General features: G+C 43.2%; 1 protein-coding gene across 1 annotated transcript in view; it reads left to right on the forward strand.

Annotated features, from left to right (window-relative positions):
- hectd2 (HECT domain containing 2) overlaps window positions 1–18291 on the forward strand; it is a 98119-nt gene that overhangs the window by 44422 nt on the left and 35406 nt on the right. Inside the window, exons 9-15 of the mRNA XM_079559911.1 lie at window positions 424–533; window positions 2739–2887; window positions 3406–3529; window positions 5004–5100; window positions 5563–5670; window positions 7807–7939; window positions 13409–13497. Coding sequence (XP_079416037.1) covers window positions 424–533; window positions 2739–2887; window positions 3406–3529; window positions 5004–5100; window positions 5563–5670; window positions 7807–7939; window positions 13409–13497 — 810 coding nt within the window. The remainder of the gene's footprint in view (window positions 1–423; window positions 534–2738; window positions 2888–3405; window positions 3530–5003; window positions 5101–5562; window positions 5671–7806; window positions 7940–13408; window positions 13498–18291) is intronic.

Raw genomic sequence — 18291 nt, forward strand, 5'->3', positions numbered from 1 at the left:
ACTGCCCTTTTTCCCATGCTTCCCAGGTCACAAATACTGACATGTTTGGTATACATGTGTAGCACAAAGGCATCCAAGATGACACTAATCCAAATAGGGTCATTGGGAGACAGCAGTACCGTACATGTGCAGACAAAGTGACTAAACTTTAGGGCCGTTTTCTCCAAATGAGGTTTTCATTCCACTCTTAAACAACATCTCCACTTTAGTCGCTCCTACAGACTCCACACTTTACAGGCTCCGACTCAACGACACTTTGAATGTTAATCTCAGAGATTATTGCAGTGAAAATGAGGCAGTTATTTCTTTACAGGTGAAAGGTCTTGTGTCAATAAAACAAACTGAAAGTGTTCTAAGCTCAAATGTAGAAGTGGAGGGACTAATGTACTTTGACCATAGTGACCTGCAGTATCTGTTTTACAGAACCCTCAGTACTCCAGCACCAGCACATACGTCATCTACGCTCACCTGCTGCGCCAGATCGCCGCCCTGTCCGAGGCCGACCACCACTACCTGGTCCACTGGCTCAAGAAGTAAGTCCCCTTTCACCTTTGTGCTCGGCATTATGGAGTGACCAAACTCAATCATTCCGTCCAAACTCCGTAAGCTGGGTTTGGTAATAATTAAAACACATTCTCCTCCCCCGGGAACTGCCACCTTAACGTGGTGGGGTTGTTTGAGTGCCCGAATGATCCTGGGAGCTATGTTGTCTGGGGCTTTATGCCCCTGGTAGGGTCTCCCATGGCAAACAGGTCCTAGGTGACGGGTCAGACTAAGAGCAGTTCAGAAGACTCCTATGATTAGAGAAATAACAAGGACTGTGACGGTATGGTGCACCCAGGGCCCCACCCAGGAACCAGACCAGGGGTCCAGGAGCGCCTGGTGGTCAGGCCTTTGCGGATCGGATTGGATCCACTGGTAGGGGAGGAAGCCGTTCAGACCTGGCAGATCCAAACGTGTTGTGAGTGTCTCCCTGATTCCGAGGCAAGTTGGGGACATTGAGTCCCAGTGGACCATGTTCTGCTCCTCCATTGTTGTTGCGGCTGCTCGGCTGCACACACACACAACCTGCTCCTCTTCCATGACACAATAACTATAACTGATAAAACAACAAAAAATTGGTGAAAACGCAACATAAAAGTGATGTAAAAGCAACAAAACAGATTACAAAAAGGCAACCAAAACACAATAAAAACATGACCAAAAAAAGCAACAACAAAAAAACACGACAGAAAAGGGACGACAGTGCAATGCGTGGAAAAATCTTACATAAGTCGTAGCTTTCAAATGAGGCATTCAATCGATCAATCAATCAATCAATGGTTTTGTACAGCACAATATCACAACAGGAGTTTCCTCACAGGACTGCACAAACATTCACTCAAAAAACCCAGTGGTAGAAAAGAGAAACCTCAGGGAGAGTTACAGAAAGAGAGATCCACTCCCATGGATGGAGAGAGACCCAGGGCCGATGGCATTACACTGGCCTATAGGCTGTACACGGTATTCAACTGTATTTTAGATTTGGGTAAAACTGAACTGGAGAAAATGCACCCGGGCGGGGATTAAGAGGTAAAGGGATTAACTTTACAAGATTGGTATTAAACACCTCTCAGTTCCTCAGTGCAGGGACGGGCCGATGTTCACAGTACAGCTGCTGCTTGTGCCGAAGCCGGATTGTTTTCCTTTGACGTCTTTGTTTTGACTGAGCCGGGAGCACACGAGGACGCTGAGGAAGCCCACTCACATAGTAGCTAACATAATGGAAGCTAGCACGGGGCTTAGTCAAACTCTCAGTGCTATAAACACTGGCAAGAGGTCAGAACGCTGTTTGACATGTTTTGGCTCATCCTATACAGTATATACGTTTGCAACGGTTGAGTCATCCAAGCGTTTCCTGGAAAATGAAACCCAGCTGCTGAGATGGAGAGCACAATTTATTGTTTCGAGATTTATGATCTTGAAAACAAAACATCCCAGAGTTTTCCCAAAGAATAGAGCGTAAAGAATAGGAATGGTAAATGTTGTTTTTCGTAGTCCTTTGTCGTCATTAAAGGAGACATATTATGCTTTTTTCAGGCATTTTGTGATTATCTATTACAGTGTTTCCCAACCAGGGGGACAGGGATGCAGAATTTAAAGTTAATTTGGATGATGTTTTCTGTCAAGTCTTGTTCTCTTCTAAATTCTGGATAATCTGAGTTTAGTAAACCACATTGTTGTAATATTTGCTGAATTGTCGAGGTAGGGGCACTCAGAGTAAAAAATATACGACTCAAGGGGTCGAGGCATAACTGTCAGGAGCATTATTAACACATTTGACACAAACTGTGTATTTTTCCGATGTCCAATAAGTTCTTGTTTACGAAGCACTCGTCGCTAAAATGCCGAGCATAAATATGAGCATTTTGGTCCAAAGGATGGTCTCCACAGACAAACTCTTGACATCTGGCTTCTCCTCGACATCCAAAGAAACATTTTCCTCGTGGTGACATAGTAATAATCCAGAAATGAACAGGAGCTGGTAAACGTTTGCATAACTGCAGCGGACAAAGTTAGCGCCGTGTATTCCAGCAGCTCTGAGCGTTTTTATTTTCTTGAGTGAGCAGCGTGAGGTCTGTGCTCTTCCTCGGTATGTACCCTGGAAGAGCACACATAAAACTACTACAAATCTGTTTTTGGAGTGTAGCATTAAAAGCCCACAAAGTACAAGTACAACATGTGTTTGTGTGTTCCAGGCTGTCAGTGCGCAGGTTCAAACAGCTGGTAGAGCGCCTCCTACAGTTCATCTCCACGCGACTCTTCCCTGCCGAGCCCGACGAGCTGCCCCCTCTGGCCAAGTGCTCCTGGTGGATCCCCTCAGCGACCAAAGTCCTGGGCCTCTTCAGTGAGTACTCATGGGAAAGTCCACCTCATATTTACGTCAAAAACTGTCTGTAAACACAGTACAATAATCTGTGCGTACGCTGATGAGATCGGCTTTTATTGACCACGCACAATCCGCTCAACGATTAAATTGAAATTCAGTGACTCAACCACAGCAGTGTTTGTTTCTAGCAGTGATTGACAGCAGCCAAAGGAAGTGAGGCTTGATCATTCTGATTAGTGAACATGTCTTTCATTCAAAAGCTGCAAGCACAAAGCAGAAAAAACAAGCAAACCTCAGCCCCTTGAGGTTAGGTAATCGAAGCAGTTAAAACCTCAATTTCGACTCGATAAAGGTTAATCGTGCAGCCCTACAAATAGGGTTGTTAAAAAGAATGGTTCCTCAATTGTGAATCAATACTAAAAGCAGTGTCTAAGCTAAATATTAATTTGAGTCATTTCCTCCGACTGAATTTGACTAAAACCCTTAGTCCTGGGTGCCCACAGTGTAACACTGCTCCCCTTGCCTTTGCTCCTCAGACGCAGCCAACAGCGTGTCCTCTCCTCCCATCATGCCTTTCACCGACTTTTACAACATCGCACTGGAGCACATCGACTTCATGGAGCAGTACCGGACCTGGCAGAGCTACGGCAACTCCAACAAGTCAGAACGCACCCTTCACCTTCCTCTTATTATGTTCCCATTAATGCCACGCTCCAAAAATGTAAAAAAAATAATAATAATAAAAAAAGATTTAAAGCACTACTGTTCTTTTAAGCTATTCCATGTTGTGCTAAAGTTTTAATTTATTTTTTGTCTGGCTGTATGCTATAACTGAAAATGTCCAACTTGGTCATGAAAATGTCATAATATTTGTAAATGTCCATTCTGTACCCGTTGGTGAAGTGCATACTCACCAGTGTAAACCAGTGCATAACTTTCCTCACCTTCTCAAAAATCCCAACACGAATATTTAGTTTGGCAAATATGAGCCAGGTTTTCATTGTTTACGGACATTTTGCCGCAGCTTTTCGGGGCATCTGTGTTGGTTTAACTCCAGCTGTTTGTGGCATACCCAGACTTTGATGCAGATGCAACAGCTCTTTGCCTGGACAAACTGTTAGTGTGTGAATTTATGGCCAACACCCTGCTTCAAAGTGAGCACTGTTGGAGTAACAGAACAGTTTCACTGGTGGAAAATGAAAAATATCACGGGGGATTAGAACAGTGGGATTTCAAACATTTGGCATTTGGTTTGATCAATAAATGGAACTAGCCAAGCTGGCACAACAGCATGAACAGAGTGGGACCCATGACACATTCCTGGGGGACTCCACTGATAAGTTAATTTATAGGGTTAGCAAGGATATGTTGCATTTTTCTCATTATCTATCATTATATAATTTGTATTGTTACTTTTTTTAGACCAAATAGCATTGGCATTTGAATATTAAAGCCACACTGTGCAACATTTGACCCAGGGAAAAACTCATTAGTTAGTGTGTCTCACATTCTGCCATTGGATCAATGAAAATGTAGCCCCTGGTTTTGCATTGGTTGCTAGGGGTTAGCCTCACCCAGCAGTCACAAGATGGCCGTCACGTTTACCACATCAACGAGTGTCACGTCCGATCTAGAGTTTTATTAATTAACTTGAGTCACAGCTATAACTGAATGAATACACCTCCCAGAAAGAAGTGGAAAAAAATGCTTGTCCAGCTCTATTTATTGTCCAAAACAAACAAGGAAACATGTCCGATTGAAACTGGACAATTACTCCGTGCTCTTGCTTTTGTCGTTGGCGTAGATGTGACGGAAACATAACCGTTTTGTTGACATATATTTTAACCTGGAATGTTGCACAGTTTGGCTTTAAGCACATGGGCAGAATATGCAGGACAACAATTCTATTACAGGGTTTGAAAGGTTTCATTAGTGGAAAAATGTTGCTACAGCTGCAATTAAGGACAATGACAATACAGCTTTCAGTCCGACCCTGTGCAACATACAGTAGCTGATGGAGTTGTACTGACATGAAAACAAGTTATTTTAGGTTTGTTTAGTTTGAAGATTCCTTAAAATGTAAGTGATTTAATCCCAAATCCCTGGGCGTAAAATGTTGTGTTTTGTTCTGCAGGTTCTCCTTCTGTCAGTTCCCGTTCATCTTATCGACGTCGGTGAAGAAGGCCATTATCCAGAAGGACTCAGAGCAGCAGATGATCAGCCAGGCCCGGGTGAGTGACACTACACACTCTCGCCTCGCAGCAAGAAGTACATTTCTCTAAATATAGGAGAGCCTTGATTTAAATACTCCCACAATTTTTAGCGACAGTAGTTGTTTCCCTTAATGTGAAAAAGGACAAAATGTATCCTTTATGATGCTTGTTTTATTTTGTTTTGTTGTTAGCGAGTCAGAGATATCCAAGAAGTAACATTGCGCCTCAACGGACGGTTTCCCACTCTTATTCATTCATGAATATTGACATATTTTGATACTACACTGTAATCCAAATATGGTCATTTCCTTTTTGGGAGATAGCCACCGCTAAAGTCAGGTGAAATATTGACCAGTACACCAATCAGCGCTTTGACTGTGCCAGTCTTTATCTTTTTATCTAATTTTTTTTCTAAGATAAATATATAATTACAGAAAATGCTATTTGCTAATGCTAAGATTAACAACGTGTGTGTTACAGCAAAGCCTGGTGAGTAAAGTGTCCCGGAGACAGAGGGTGGACATGAACCTGCTCTTCCTCAACATCAAAGTGAGACGGGCTCAGCTGCTCAGCGACTCCCTGGAGGAGGTCAGTGCTTCTTAATCTACTTTTCATTAACAGGGAGACTGCTTTATTAAGCAGATCATCATTTTCAAGCAATATGGTAAAGAAAAAGGGTCTTTCTGCTGATGAAAAGCGTGAAATAGTTGAATGCCTTGGTCTAGGTATGAAAACCTTCGATATTTCATGAAAGATTAAGTGTAATCATCGTACTGTTAAGAGATTTGTGGATGATTCAGAGCACACTCCGGTTTGTGCAGATAAAGGCAAAATATGGACGGTTTCTGCCAGACAAACACATCAGATTAAGAGAACAGATGCTACAAAGCAGTATACAGGTATTTGAAGCTGCTGGTGCCTCTGGAGTCTCCCGAACATCAAGGTGTAGGACCCTCCAGACGCTGCAGTTGTGCATAAACCTTCTATCCGGGCCTCCACTAAACGGTTAATTGAATGTTCATGAACAGAAATGGCTGCAACGGGCTCAGAAATACACGAGGACTAATTTTCAAACAGTCTTGTTCACTGATGAGGCCGTGTAGCCCTGGATGGTCAGATCAATGGAGTAGTGGATAGTTGGTGAATGGCCACAATGTCCCAACAATGCTGTGACGTCAGTAAGGAGGTGGCGGAGTCATGTTTTGGGCCAGAATCATGGTGAGAGAGCTGGTCGGCACCTTTAGGCCCTTTTAGGATCCCTGAAGGTGTGAAAATGACCTTTGAAAAATATGTGGAGTTTCTGACTGACCACTGTCTTCTATGCTACAAGAAGAAGAGCTGTGCTTTCCCTAACAAAATCCTCTTCATGCATGACAACGCACCATGTCCTTCTGTAAAGAATACCTCTGTATCACTGGCTGCTATGGGCATAAAAGGAGAGAAACTCATGATGTGGACCCCCTCCTCCCCTGACCTCAACCCTGTTGAGAACCTTTGGAGCCTCAACAAAAAAAAATTCTATGAGGGTGGGAGGCAGTTTTCATCCAAACGGCAGCTCTGGGAGGCTATTCTGACATCCTGCAAAGAAATCCAAGCAGAAACTGTACCAAAACTCACAAGTTTAATGGATTTAAGAATTTTGAAGCTGCTATCACACAAGGGCTCCTTTGGTAAAATATAACTTGACCTGTTAATATTTTTTTGATTGAAATAGCTTTTGATTTCAGTAAATATGACCTCCTAATGCTACAAATTCAACAAAAGGCCATTTTCAGTTAATTACACGCTTTAAAATGTATTGAAACGATGAGTTGCATAATAATTTGGAACAGTGGATTTTGAGGTTTTTACTATATTTATTTTTGAAAAAAATACTGTTATCACTAGGAAATGTTTTCCACCACATTTAAATGATCCTCTACCAGGTAAAGACTTGAAAATTATGCTGACTCTCATTTGAGTTGACTATTTAGAAAATCTTAGAAAAATGTCATTTGCATAATAATTTGGAACGCAGTGTAGTTTTAGACTTAAGCATTGGTATTTGTATATTAAAGCCACACAACTTTTGAGCCAGGAGGAAACATCATTTATTTCAATTTCAGCGTTTTTATTGGCAAAGAACAACAAACAAACAAATGTGTCTCTTTGTTGGGAGCGGGACATCACCAGCTCATCTTATGTTAGGTCTTTGTCCAAATGAATAAATAGAGGAGAGTAGTCTGGCTAGATGGTTTTTAGCCTGGTACAACCAGACGCTCTCTCAACTCATTCCAAGGAACTGTACATACACGCCGACTCAAACTCGAGTTTCTGAAAGTGAAATGGTACATTTGCCCTGACATGCTTCATAGATACTTTCAGTGTTGTCCGTGACCGAGATTCCTTATTCAAGACAATCATAGTGACTGGAAGTAGAAGTAAGAACTTGACTTTACGGTCCAGCTCATTACGCGTTTATGTGTGTCAACTTTTTGGAACAAAGCATGTCCGGCATACTGTGAGCCGTGCCCCTACAGGATTGTTAAGAGCAATACTTTGGAAACATGAGAAGGTGAAATGGAAGTCAAGTGTGTCTGGTATTTTGCAATTGTGAGGGAAAAGTTACTGGATTGACCTTCATCATGTTTTGCTACATATGGAGAGAAGGCAGACATCCAACATTGAAAACCACCACCGAGTGTGGAGTAAATAGATAATGTGTCTCCTTGGATTTTTCCTCAGCTGACCAGGAAGAGGTGCGATCTGAAGAAGAAGTTGCGCGTGACGTTCGTGGGCGAGGCTGGTCTGGACATGGGCGGACTGACCAAGGAATGGTTCCTGTTGCTGGTGCGACAGGTCTTCCACACTGACTACGGTAAGACACTGTTCTGAGCTCTCTTCTTACAACTAGTGGGTCCTAATGACCCACTAGTTGATGATTAATGGGGAAATGATATAGTCTAAATCTACAAATACACAGTGGCAAAGCTGTGAATATATCTTTACCTGCAGTGTCGGTTTAGTGAAGCCATAACATTTCACTGCTCACTTGGAAAAGATTGTATACACTTAACACCAGATGGGTAGATTGGAGTCACATTTCGGGAGTTCATGGATTTTAACCTGGACTAAAGGCAAGCTATATTTCGATGGGGTCTGATATACTATGCCCAAGTCTTTGAAATGAATGTGGAATAGGCAATGCAAAGTGCATTACTTTTTAGCTGAGCAGCATACACACACGAGCAGGCATCTGCGCAAAGGTTTTTGGAGCATTCAGAGTTTTGTGAAGCCACAGAAAGTCTCGTGTTTCTGTCCGAGTTAAAGGGGCGGCTCTGATTGGCCATGTTAACGCTGCGAGCTGTGCTGAATCTGCTATGAGCAGGGGCGAATCCGAGTATACAGGGGCTGGGGCATTGCAGGGGAACCAATGACAAAGACACTGTCAGATACTTAATAATAGCCATTGTATCTATTTTTCAGACTGTGGAAAAGTGCCCAAAATACTTTATTGTTTATTTATTTATCTAAATAAATCTAAATCTAACCCAGGGGTGCCAAACATACGTCCCACGGGCCTGATCCGGCCTGCTCATTCTAGCCACTAGGGGGCATTAGATTAAAAAAAGGAAAGAGTTCCACACGTGTCCAGCAGAGGGCACTGACATAATAAGAGCTCAGCGCATTATATAGCCACGTGGTAAATGGACAGTCTGCCCCAGGGCGGCTGTGGCTACAATAACAGCTTACCACTACCGAGTATGGAGTGATTGAATAATGACTACTATGTAGTACTTTGAGGAACTTGTGACACAGGCTTGTAAAGTGCAATACAAGTGTAAGCCGTTGTTATTAATGAAGCTACAGTCAAGTTGGGGCTTTGACCATTATATGCGGCCCTCTACCCGCCGTGGGACCTGAATTTCGACATATTGAGATATGTTTTTAGCTTATAAGAGTTGATGTATAACTGTCTGGTCTTTGTGCATGCGCTCAGTCGCGCAAATGTTGTTAGCTTTTAGCCTCTTCCAGCAAAGGTATAGCTCCAAACTGGGGTGAGTAAGAAGCTATCTAGCTCTTCCACATTTTCCCTATTTAAATACAGATACGTGAGCCTTTACATGATCCAAGTCTAGCCTGGAGTACTTTGACGATATTGCAGAGTGGATGTTGAAGTACTCCAGGTGTTTTTATGCCTCAGTGCGCCTTTTTAGCCGCTTAGAAAATCGACATGTTTACGTTTGTGAAACTAGACTTGGATCGTGTAAAGGCTCACGTAACTGTGTTTAAATAGGGAAAACGTGGGAAAAGTTGAGGAGTCTGATTGGTGTGTTGCAGTGAAATAGATTTTATTGTAGATTTTTTTTTCTTACGAATACTTTGACTTGAAATTCAAACTGATAAATCCCATTTGATGGAAAGTCAAGCTAGTTCTTATTGAAAACAAGGGCGGCCCAGTTCGAGCGTCTCCGGGGATCACACGTAAAGTAGTTTTTTATTGCTTCGGGAGTAGCGGGTGGGAGCGGGTGCCTTCAGGTCAACAGCAGCGGGATGGAAACGCATACCTGAGGCCAGACTGCGCTGTTGTCTTTGGAAACGCTTCAAAGACGAGACAGACAAACGCTGGCTGCTCCACCTGACCGCTACTCTTCCTCACTTTCTGAGATATGCACTCAAATGTCCCGTGACTGTAAAACATGCTCTTTTATTGCAGTGTGAACGGGAGGTCACTGCCAGAACTGGGTTTTCCACTATGGCAAGGAAAGGAATCACCTGGACCGGGTGGTGGGGCTGGTCAACAAGTTCAGTCAATCAGGTTGTTTTTGTGAAAGCATTGCTTAAAGGGCTGTTTTGACACAAAAACAGGACTAGATAAAGCTATACACAAAAATATAGACAAGAATTAAAGAAAAGAAAAAGAAAAAGAAAAGAAGAAAATAAGCTGTTAGAGTATTACCATACTCATTTCCTCTCTGGGAGACAGCAGTGGATAAAGACGGGAGGAATATACACACGCATGATAGATAGACAGACAGACAGACAGACAGACAGACAGACAGACAGACAGACAGACAGACAGACAGACAGACAGACAGACAGACAGACAGACAGACAGACAGACAGACAGACAGACAGACAGATAGATATTCATATCACTAATCTACAGCAAAAGCTTCAACTTGATATCACTCAATTAAATAATGTTCCCTATTACCTGAGCTTAGACAAGTTGATATGTTTGGAGCCATAGGAATATACTGGAAGAGGCCAAATGTTAACAACATCTTTGGTCCTTTTGCGTGACTAAGGGCACACAGTTCTTATACTGTGATATGTTCTTACCTGAGCTTAGACAAGTTGATGCGTACCTATCTGGTCTTTGTGCCCGTGGAGGACCGTGGTCGCTTCTAACTTCACCCCGTTTGGAGCTATAGGAATACATTGGGAGAGGCCGAATGCTAGCAACTTCTTTGGTTGTTTTGCGTGACTGTGGGCACGCACACAAACGAGAAAGGTACGCGTCAATTCGTCTAAGCTCAGGCAAGAACATATCTCAGTATGGAAAAATGGTGGCCTGTTCCTTTAAATGGCTCGCGTAGAGGAGGCGATGTCGCTCCTCTTTAATTCATTTGCAATGGAGCTAGCGTGACAAGGTGAAAATCGTTGACAGGCCACATTTGTGCATGTCGAGTTTCGCGTCGCAAGCCTTTAGTGGCTGCCACTACAACCATTCAGCTGTGGTTTAATTGACAAAACATAGCGTTAGAAAAACAAAAATACGCACATCCAGTCTGAATTAGTGTGCAAGATCAAAGTAGAACACAAGGATGAGAAAAATAGTGTCCGCACAACTATATAGCTCTCAAAAAGTATTGTCGTTATATACGGTGTAAGTAATAATGCTGTTGGCAGCTATATGGTTGTGCGGACACTTTTGTTCCTCATTAATTGACAAAACAACAATCTGAGAGGGAAAGACTTTTATAAATTCCCCAACATTAGTCAGTCTGTTCGAAAACTTATTATCCAACCAAATTGCCTTAGAATTCAATGTTTTCCCTGTTAAAAACAAGCATTAATGATTATGTGTTCCATCCTCTCCACACCATGTAGCAAAAATACTGTAAAATTACGGTCTACTTTCATAGCTCAACATCTGTATCTGTATAATTCCGTGTGTTGGTTTTCATGTAGGAGGAGATGAGTTTCACCAGTCGCTGTCGTTTGTCGCTTCTCGTGTCTCGAGCCCATAACTAGGGAAGAGGGGAAGTGTTTTTTTGTGGTAGGAGAACCTTAGACCCCTGAGAGCGCTCACACTGTGCCACCATGTCGTCTGCTTGGAAGTTCTTGACAAATACATGACATGATTCTGAAAGATATAAAGATTTCCACAGCTGCCTCGCTCCAGAATGAAAAAGCTCACTGTGAGCCTGCGAATGAGGCCAGAGGAGGGACACGTCTCAGTCAGGCCAAATGTGACTTCAACTGTCCGCTACCATCTGCACTGTCTCCATAGCCCGCTGTCCCACTCATCCAACACATGTGGAGCTGTTTAGGGCTGGGCCACATCATACCGTTGACACTGCTGTTTCTTTGGGAGACAATATGAAGTTTTAATACGGCGATGCACACTGCAGCTGTTTTTACTGTGAGTCAGGGATGATGGAGAGTACTGCTAATAAACACCGACTGTGTAAGCTCTGCAGGCGCTTCAAAACTCCAATAATCACGGAAAAAAAGATTTGTGCGAGATCGGCATTTAGTTTTCAGGAAGCAGAACTTTGGTGAAAATCATGCTGTGTAGTCTGACCAACTGTGCTAGTTCACAAACGCTTTTGTTTATGTAAAATAGCCATGCGCTTTGAAAATCAGTGTCTAACCTCAAAACACACATGTAGTTAGCAGCCGAGACCTACTTTAAGACTTCAAAATTTTTGCAATAGTGGAAAGAAGCAACACCTAACGTGCGAAGGGTCAAAGCTGATATTGATGACCACTGTCATCTCAGCAATCAACAATGCTCTGTGACTTTTTACATATTACTGAGTCTGATGGGACAGATGGTAGAAATTAGTACCTAAGTGTACAACCAGTGGTGTGGCAATTTTATGAAGCGTTTAAAAGAATTGGGGAGGGTCAAAATTGTGTTAAATGTGTTATGTGTTAAATTTCCTAAAATATTAGTAACATAGGAAGACGGAGAGTTAAATATTCCAAGGTTAAAACTGGGACTTTACCATCATCAAAACTTTTTTACAGACACAAGATCCAATTTAAAAACAAACACAAATAAAACATTTTTTTTTTTTTACAAAGTTATGGAAATTCTATTTCTTAAAACTCTGTATCATAACGGCCCCGCGTCTGCCGGTCTACAGGAACTAATAATACGGCCTTTGCTTTGCCCGATCCCGTCAGACCTCAGAAGCTAAGCAGGACCTTTTTGGTACATGGATGGGAGCCCACACCAGGAAGCCTTAGTGAATGTAGTGAGTGAGTGGTTGGTGGTGGTCGGAGGGGCCGATGGTGCAGATTGGCAGCTTTGCTTCAGTCAGTCTGCCTCAGAGCAGCTGTGGCTACATTAGTAGCTTACCACCGCCAACTATCAAGTGAATGAATAATGCAATGTAAAGCTTTTTTTTAGTGTCCAGAAAAGCGCTACATAAAACCAAAGCAATATAATAATTATTATGATGAATAAGCTCCAGCTGTAACAGTGCTAAATAGCTAAATAGGAAGTAACAAAGAAAGGATCTTGGAGGTGATAGTGGTGCAGTATATTCGGTGTTCGCCCATTAATGACAAGGTAGACGAGAAAAACAAAACAATCTTTTATCTCACGGAGTGGTAACCAGTAATGCTAGCACTTTTACCTCATATTTAATCAATTCCTACCATTCTATTCACACATTTCCAACGCTCTCACCACTACAGTGTAAGACGTTTTGTAAAGTAACCCACGTTGGTCTGTGCATCATGTATTGGGTTTTTCTTTCCATTGCTTCTCCATCTTTCTGCTCTGTCTGTGTTTTTGGGGCCAGGGGACGTGTGCCCAGAGCAACACTGTGAATGAGGGCTGTGTTCCCCTCATCATCGGAGCGGGGAAATCCCCTCTGCACCGCTAGCACAGGGCGCTAATGCAGGAAGCTAGCACAGGAGGCTAACACATAAGGTTGATACAGGAGGCTAACACAGGAGGCTAACACATAAGGTTGATACAGGAGGCTAATACAGGATGCTAACACAGGAGGCTAGCACAGGAGGCAAACACAGGCGGTGAGGCGCTTACTCGTCTTCTTTATTCCTTGTCAATAAGACACTTTCTCTCTCCTCTTCTTCCCAGGTATGTTCACCTACATGAAGGACTCGCGCTGCCATTGGTTCAGCAGCTGGAAGTGTGACAACTATTCGGAGTTCCAACTGGTCGGAACTGTATCCTTTGATAAATACAACACGCAAAGAAATGCTGCTGCCTTCCTTTGACCACAGGCAGGCAGACAGGAGTTTTAGACCCATGTGCACTGCATGAAAGACGCACGGCGAGGCTGTCTTGTTGTCGGTTTCAGACGCCTGGATGACAAGGCCAGTATGCTCTATGAGTAGTTCAAAGACAGTGGGACAGTAGGAGACTTCCCGCATTTGTCGCTCTGTATCATCTCTGGCATACATCACACTGCAGGAGGGACGCCGCGCTCAGAGGTGAGTGTCGTAACAATAAATCCCCACACCGTCTTCAGCCTGCTTCGCCAAACAACAGTTAACCGCACCGTAAAGTTTCACGGCTCTTTTCGCTCTGACTGATTGATTTTCATTGGCAGAGTGAGAGCACGTATTTGCAAAGATGCTTTTTTTTTTGACACGGCACACTGTGTGCTTCAAATGTAGTACTCAGTAATGTACAATACTGTCTGATATTTAAATCAAGGAAGAGAGGCTTGATTTAAGTCAGGGGTTTCAAACTCATTTTGGGTCGGGGGCCGAAATTCATCTCCCACGGCAGGTCGCGGGTCGCATATAATAGAGAAAATGTTTCCAATAAATATATATAATATAACAATAAGCTGTGATTTTGTCAAAGCCCCAACTTGACTGTAGCTTCATTAATAACAACGGCTTACACTTGTATTGCACTTTACAAGCCTGTGTCACAAGTTCCTCAAAGTACTACATAGTAGTCATTATTCATTCTCTCCACACTCAGTGGTGGTAAGCTGTTATTGAAGCCACAGCCGCCCTGGGGCAGACTGTCCACTTACCACGTGGCTATATAATGAGTTGTTCATATCTTGAGCTCTTATTATTGTCAGTGCCCTCTGCTAGACACGTGTGGAACTTTCCTTTTTTTAAATGCAATGCTCCCTAGTGGGTAGAATGAGCACTATGGTTATTCGTTTAAAAAAAAACATAACTCCGCACAGGAATGGGCTAGAGACTTACTTTTTTATTACATACTCTGGAATTTATGCTCTAAAAGGGAGGGACTGGATTAAATCATCCCGTATTTTTGACTTCCCTGGTTTAAGTCAAGGATTTAAACATTCATTTGATGTACAGTGTCGGTAAACATTTTGCAAACACTTGTTTTTATGTTTTGGCTTTTATTTATTTTTTAACACTATTTACATTATGATTGTCATTGAAGACATTAAACCAGTGGTGCCCAAAGTGCAGCCCAGGGGCCAAATGCAGCTCTGAACAATTATTGTTGGCCCTTCTTGTTAACACATCACCGGAGATGGTTACACGACTGAAACCTCATAAATGAACCATTCATGGTGAGACAAAGCTGGCATGATGTTTCCGAGCTGAAATCAAGGTGTGGAGAACGCTTTAAGCCATTTTTAAATGCACCTAGTTCAAGCTTTGACGGCACTGAACACTGATCTGTGGTCCTCTATGCCGGGGTTCCCAAACTTTTAAAAAACGTTTTTTACCTCTTGTTTGACGCGATGCCGTCTGTATCTTTATCAATACGTCTTTGCAGGGCTTCCATTACTTTCAAATTGTGCAGCACAACCGTTGTTTGACTAGCCTTATGGATTATTGTACATGGGCACATAAACTAGAACAATGTGCTGGCCCACGTGTGTGCTTCTGAGGTCATTTTAGCACCTTGAGGGATCTTCCACACAGCTGTCCAGGCTCCATTTGAAACCCTCTGCTGTAAACTCTGCCCTGGCTCTGCGGCGGTCCCGTGCCAGGGACCACAATGAGGGCCTGGAATAGCTGAATAAATGTTGATATTCCTCTGCGTTCTTTTACAAGAAATTACCTAACGCTCTGTAGAACATCCTGTCACTCGCAAAGAATGCTCGCATTAGCGCTAGCATGTGGAGTTTCTGCGTGTAAACGATAGTGGACGGTGCGCGGCGGTTACTGGCCAGCTGGGAGCTGTCAGGAGGTTATATAATCCAACAGCGCCGGTGTGAAGGGCCAATTCAGGCTGTTCTTGGGTGTCCCCCCTTCCTCCCCTTTGCTACACATGTGCTAATGCTAGCGGCTCATTTATCCACCTCCGAGTTCCTGGGCATCACCGTGGCAGCAGATGTCACCGCTGGAGATGAAGGGGTCGGAGAATGCGGGGCAGACAAGCTGTGCAAACCGATGAAAGTAGGCCACTGGGCTAAGGCTCGGGAACCACATCAACCAGGAGGATGTGTGGAGATCAGAATCAGAAGAACTTTAGGACAAATGGCGAGCTGACCTGCAATTGATCGCTACAATGAGACTATTATTACTGCATTACTGTGAGGTTTTAATCACATCTGCCCAAATCATGTTGTTATATCGATATTGTTGTTGTTGTTTTTTACCAAGGATAGGGTTATGGTAGCTCCTGCCTCTTGCTAGATCACAGTTTCAAATGCTCGTGTGATGACAAGCCTGAGCCATGCAACGAGCAGATGGAAGTACTGTTGGTTGTTGCGTTACTAGGTGTGGTCGTGTTGTTGAAAGTGTGACCTCTGAGCACAAAAACAGAGCCGTGTTCAGGCTAATGGCACTAAAAGAGTGTGTAATTACAGCTGTGTGAATGTGTCCTAATGGGACCCAGCTGTGCAGGCCTTTGTCTTACTGTTGAATGTGGGCTGTGCGGACTCTAGGAGGAGATTTGGAAAAGATGCTGAATTAAATTTTAGTTTGAGTTGCGTTAAGGCGAGACACAGCAGGTGAAACAATGTTGGTGTTTTTGGCTAGTTTTGTCCCTTTAGTTTTAATGTCAAGATGAGCTTTTCGCTTCACTCTTGTAACAACATCTCCTCTTTAGTCGCTCAGTAGTGTTTATGCACCTGTACTCCTTTGTCCGTCATATTTGATGACACTGTCATTTATTACCGAACCCTCTCAGCAGACAAAGCTCTAGGCCCCCCTGCGCCCTTGGGGAACCACTGCCTTAAGGTGTACTTTATTTGTCCTCTGCATTTGTCCAATCTTTTAATGATAGAGCAGCAGTGGACGACTGCAGTGGCTGGAAAATCGACCCATTGCGCATGTTTTTGATGAATGCGGAAACCCCTCCAGACATAGAGAGAACACGCAAACTCCACACGGAAAGGCCCGCCCGGTCCAGGGATTGACCTTCTCACTCCATCTCATTTTACTTGAAATATTTGTTTTTTCTTATTTAAACCACTTAAACCCTTCGCCTTAACTACGTGCATTTTCTCCAGTTCAGCTTTACCCAGATCTAAAGGTTTACAGCCTATAGGCCATTGTAATGCCTCATTTGAAAGCTAAGACCTGCTAAATCTGATCTGAACAAATCCTTTTCCTTGCGTTGTTGCCGCGATGTTGCAACCTTTTTGACTTTTTTTTGCTTTTCTGTTACTCGTTTGTTGCATCCTCATCGCTTTTTTGTTACTCTTTTTTTTTGTCACTTTTCTCTTGCTCTTTTGTGGCATTTTTGTGCATTTTGTCACTTTTTCGTCGTTTTTTTGTTGCTCTTGTGTTACGTTCTCATCGCTGTTCTCGGCTCACTTTTGTTGCTATTTTGACGCTTTTCTCTCAAGAAGCTTTTAGATTTGGGTCAAGCCAAACTGGAGAAAATGTGCTTGGTTCAGATGGGGGTGAAGAGGTTAAGTGAAAAACTACTCATTCCATTTGCATATTTTTCTATTTCGCAAGTCAAAATTACTCATATCAGGGTAAAATATTCATAATTAATATTCTTAATAGCAAAAGGGCGTGCATTTAGTCGACCAATGAAAATCCTGGTCGATCATGACGTCATCGACCAATAAGTCGACTAAACAACCAGAAGGGGGCAGCCCTAGTTGTTATTATTACCAGAGCATTGGCACATTTCCTATCTGTTGAATTTTGGAGGATCCAGCAAATATCTGAAGTGATGTACCAGTGCATCATGGGAATGTAACCTGTGACTCTTCTTTACACCCTCTTTATGTTTCCAGTACTGGCCCCATACAGTTGCTCCTCACTCCATTCAAGTGTTTATTTATCTGATTGTGTGGCCTACCTGTAATCAGCAGTGTTCCCCTCTGCACTGGAGACCGGCCCCCTCCTCCTCCTCGTCCACATCTGGCTGCCACATGTCCCAGATGGGGCTCGGACAGAGAGTGTGTGTGTGTGTGGGGAAGTGGGGGCAGGTGAGACGGTGAACCGGCCCGGCCACATGCACACACTCCTCATGTTATATAGGTTAGCTTGTATTTGAAGCTCTGTGGGGGAATTCCCTCCGCCTAATGCAGCGCCTTTTCCACTCAGGCCGGGGTTATGCTGAACCTCACAGGAGTGCAGTATACTTTACCATAGATATACGACGGAGCTTTCACAGAGACATATCGTCAGTGCCTATCCATGTCACAACCTCATCAAAGACAGCAGTGTTTACAGTAGTAGCTGTGCGTGCGCCGGGTTCTGGAGATTATTACATTGATTGATCATAGAGTGTGTTTGTGCTAGGGTATGATGCAATCATTTGACACAATGCAGTTTTTTTATGTAACTGTGTAAGGTGAATTTAGTATTCTGCTTTTTGGTAATTGGTATTATTTAAAGGAATAGGCCACTGTTTTTACATACTGAGATATGTTCTTACCTTAGCTTTGACGAATTCTTTAGGACCTGTCTGATCTTCCCCCGTGCCTTCAATCACGTAAACACAGCGCAGACGACGTTAGCATTTAGCCTCTCCCCCTCTCCTCTATAGCTCCAAAACAGGTCAAGATAGAAGCTGCCAAGCTCTTCCACGTTTTCCCTATTTAAATA

The sequence above is a fragment of the Gobius niger genome (assembly GCF_951799975.1).
Source record: "Gobius niger genome assembly, chromosome: 7".
In the NCBI taxonomy this organism is placed as follows: domain Eukaryota; kingdom Metazoa; phylum Chordata; class Actinopteri; order Gobiiformes; family Gobiidae; genus Gobius; species Gobius niger.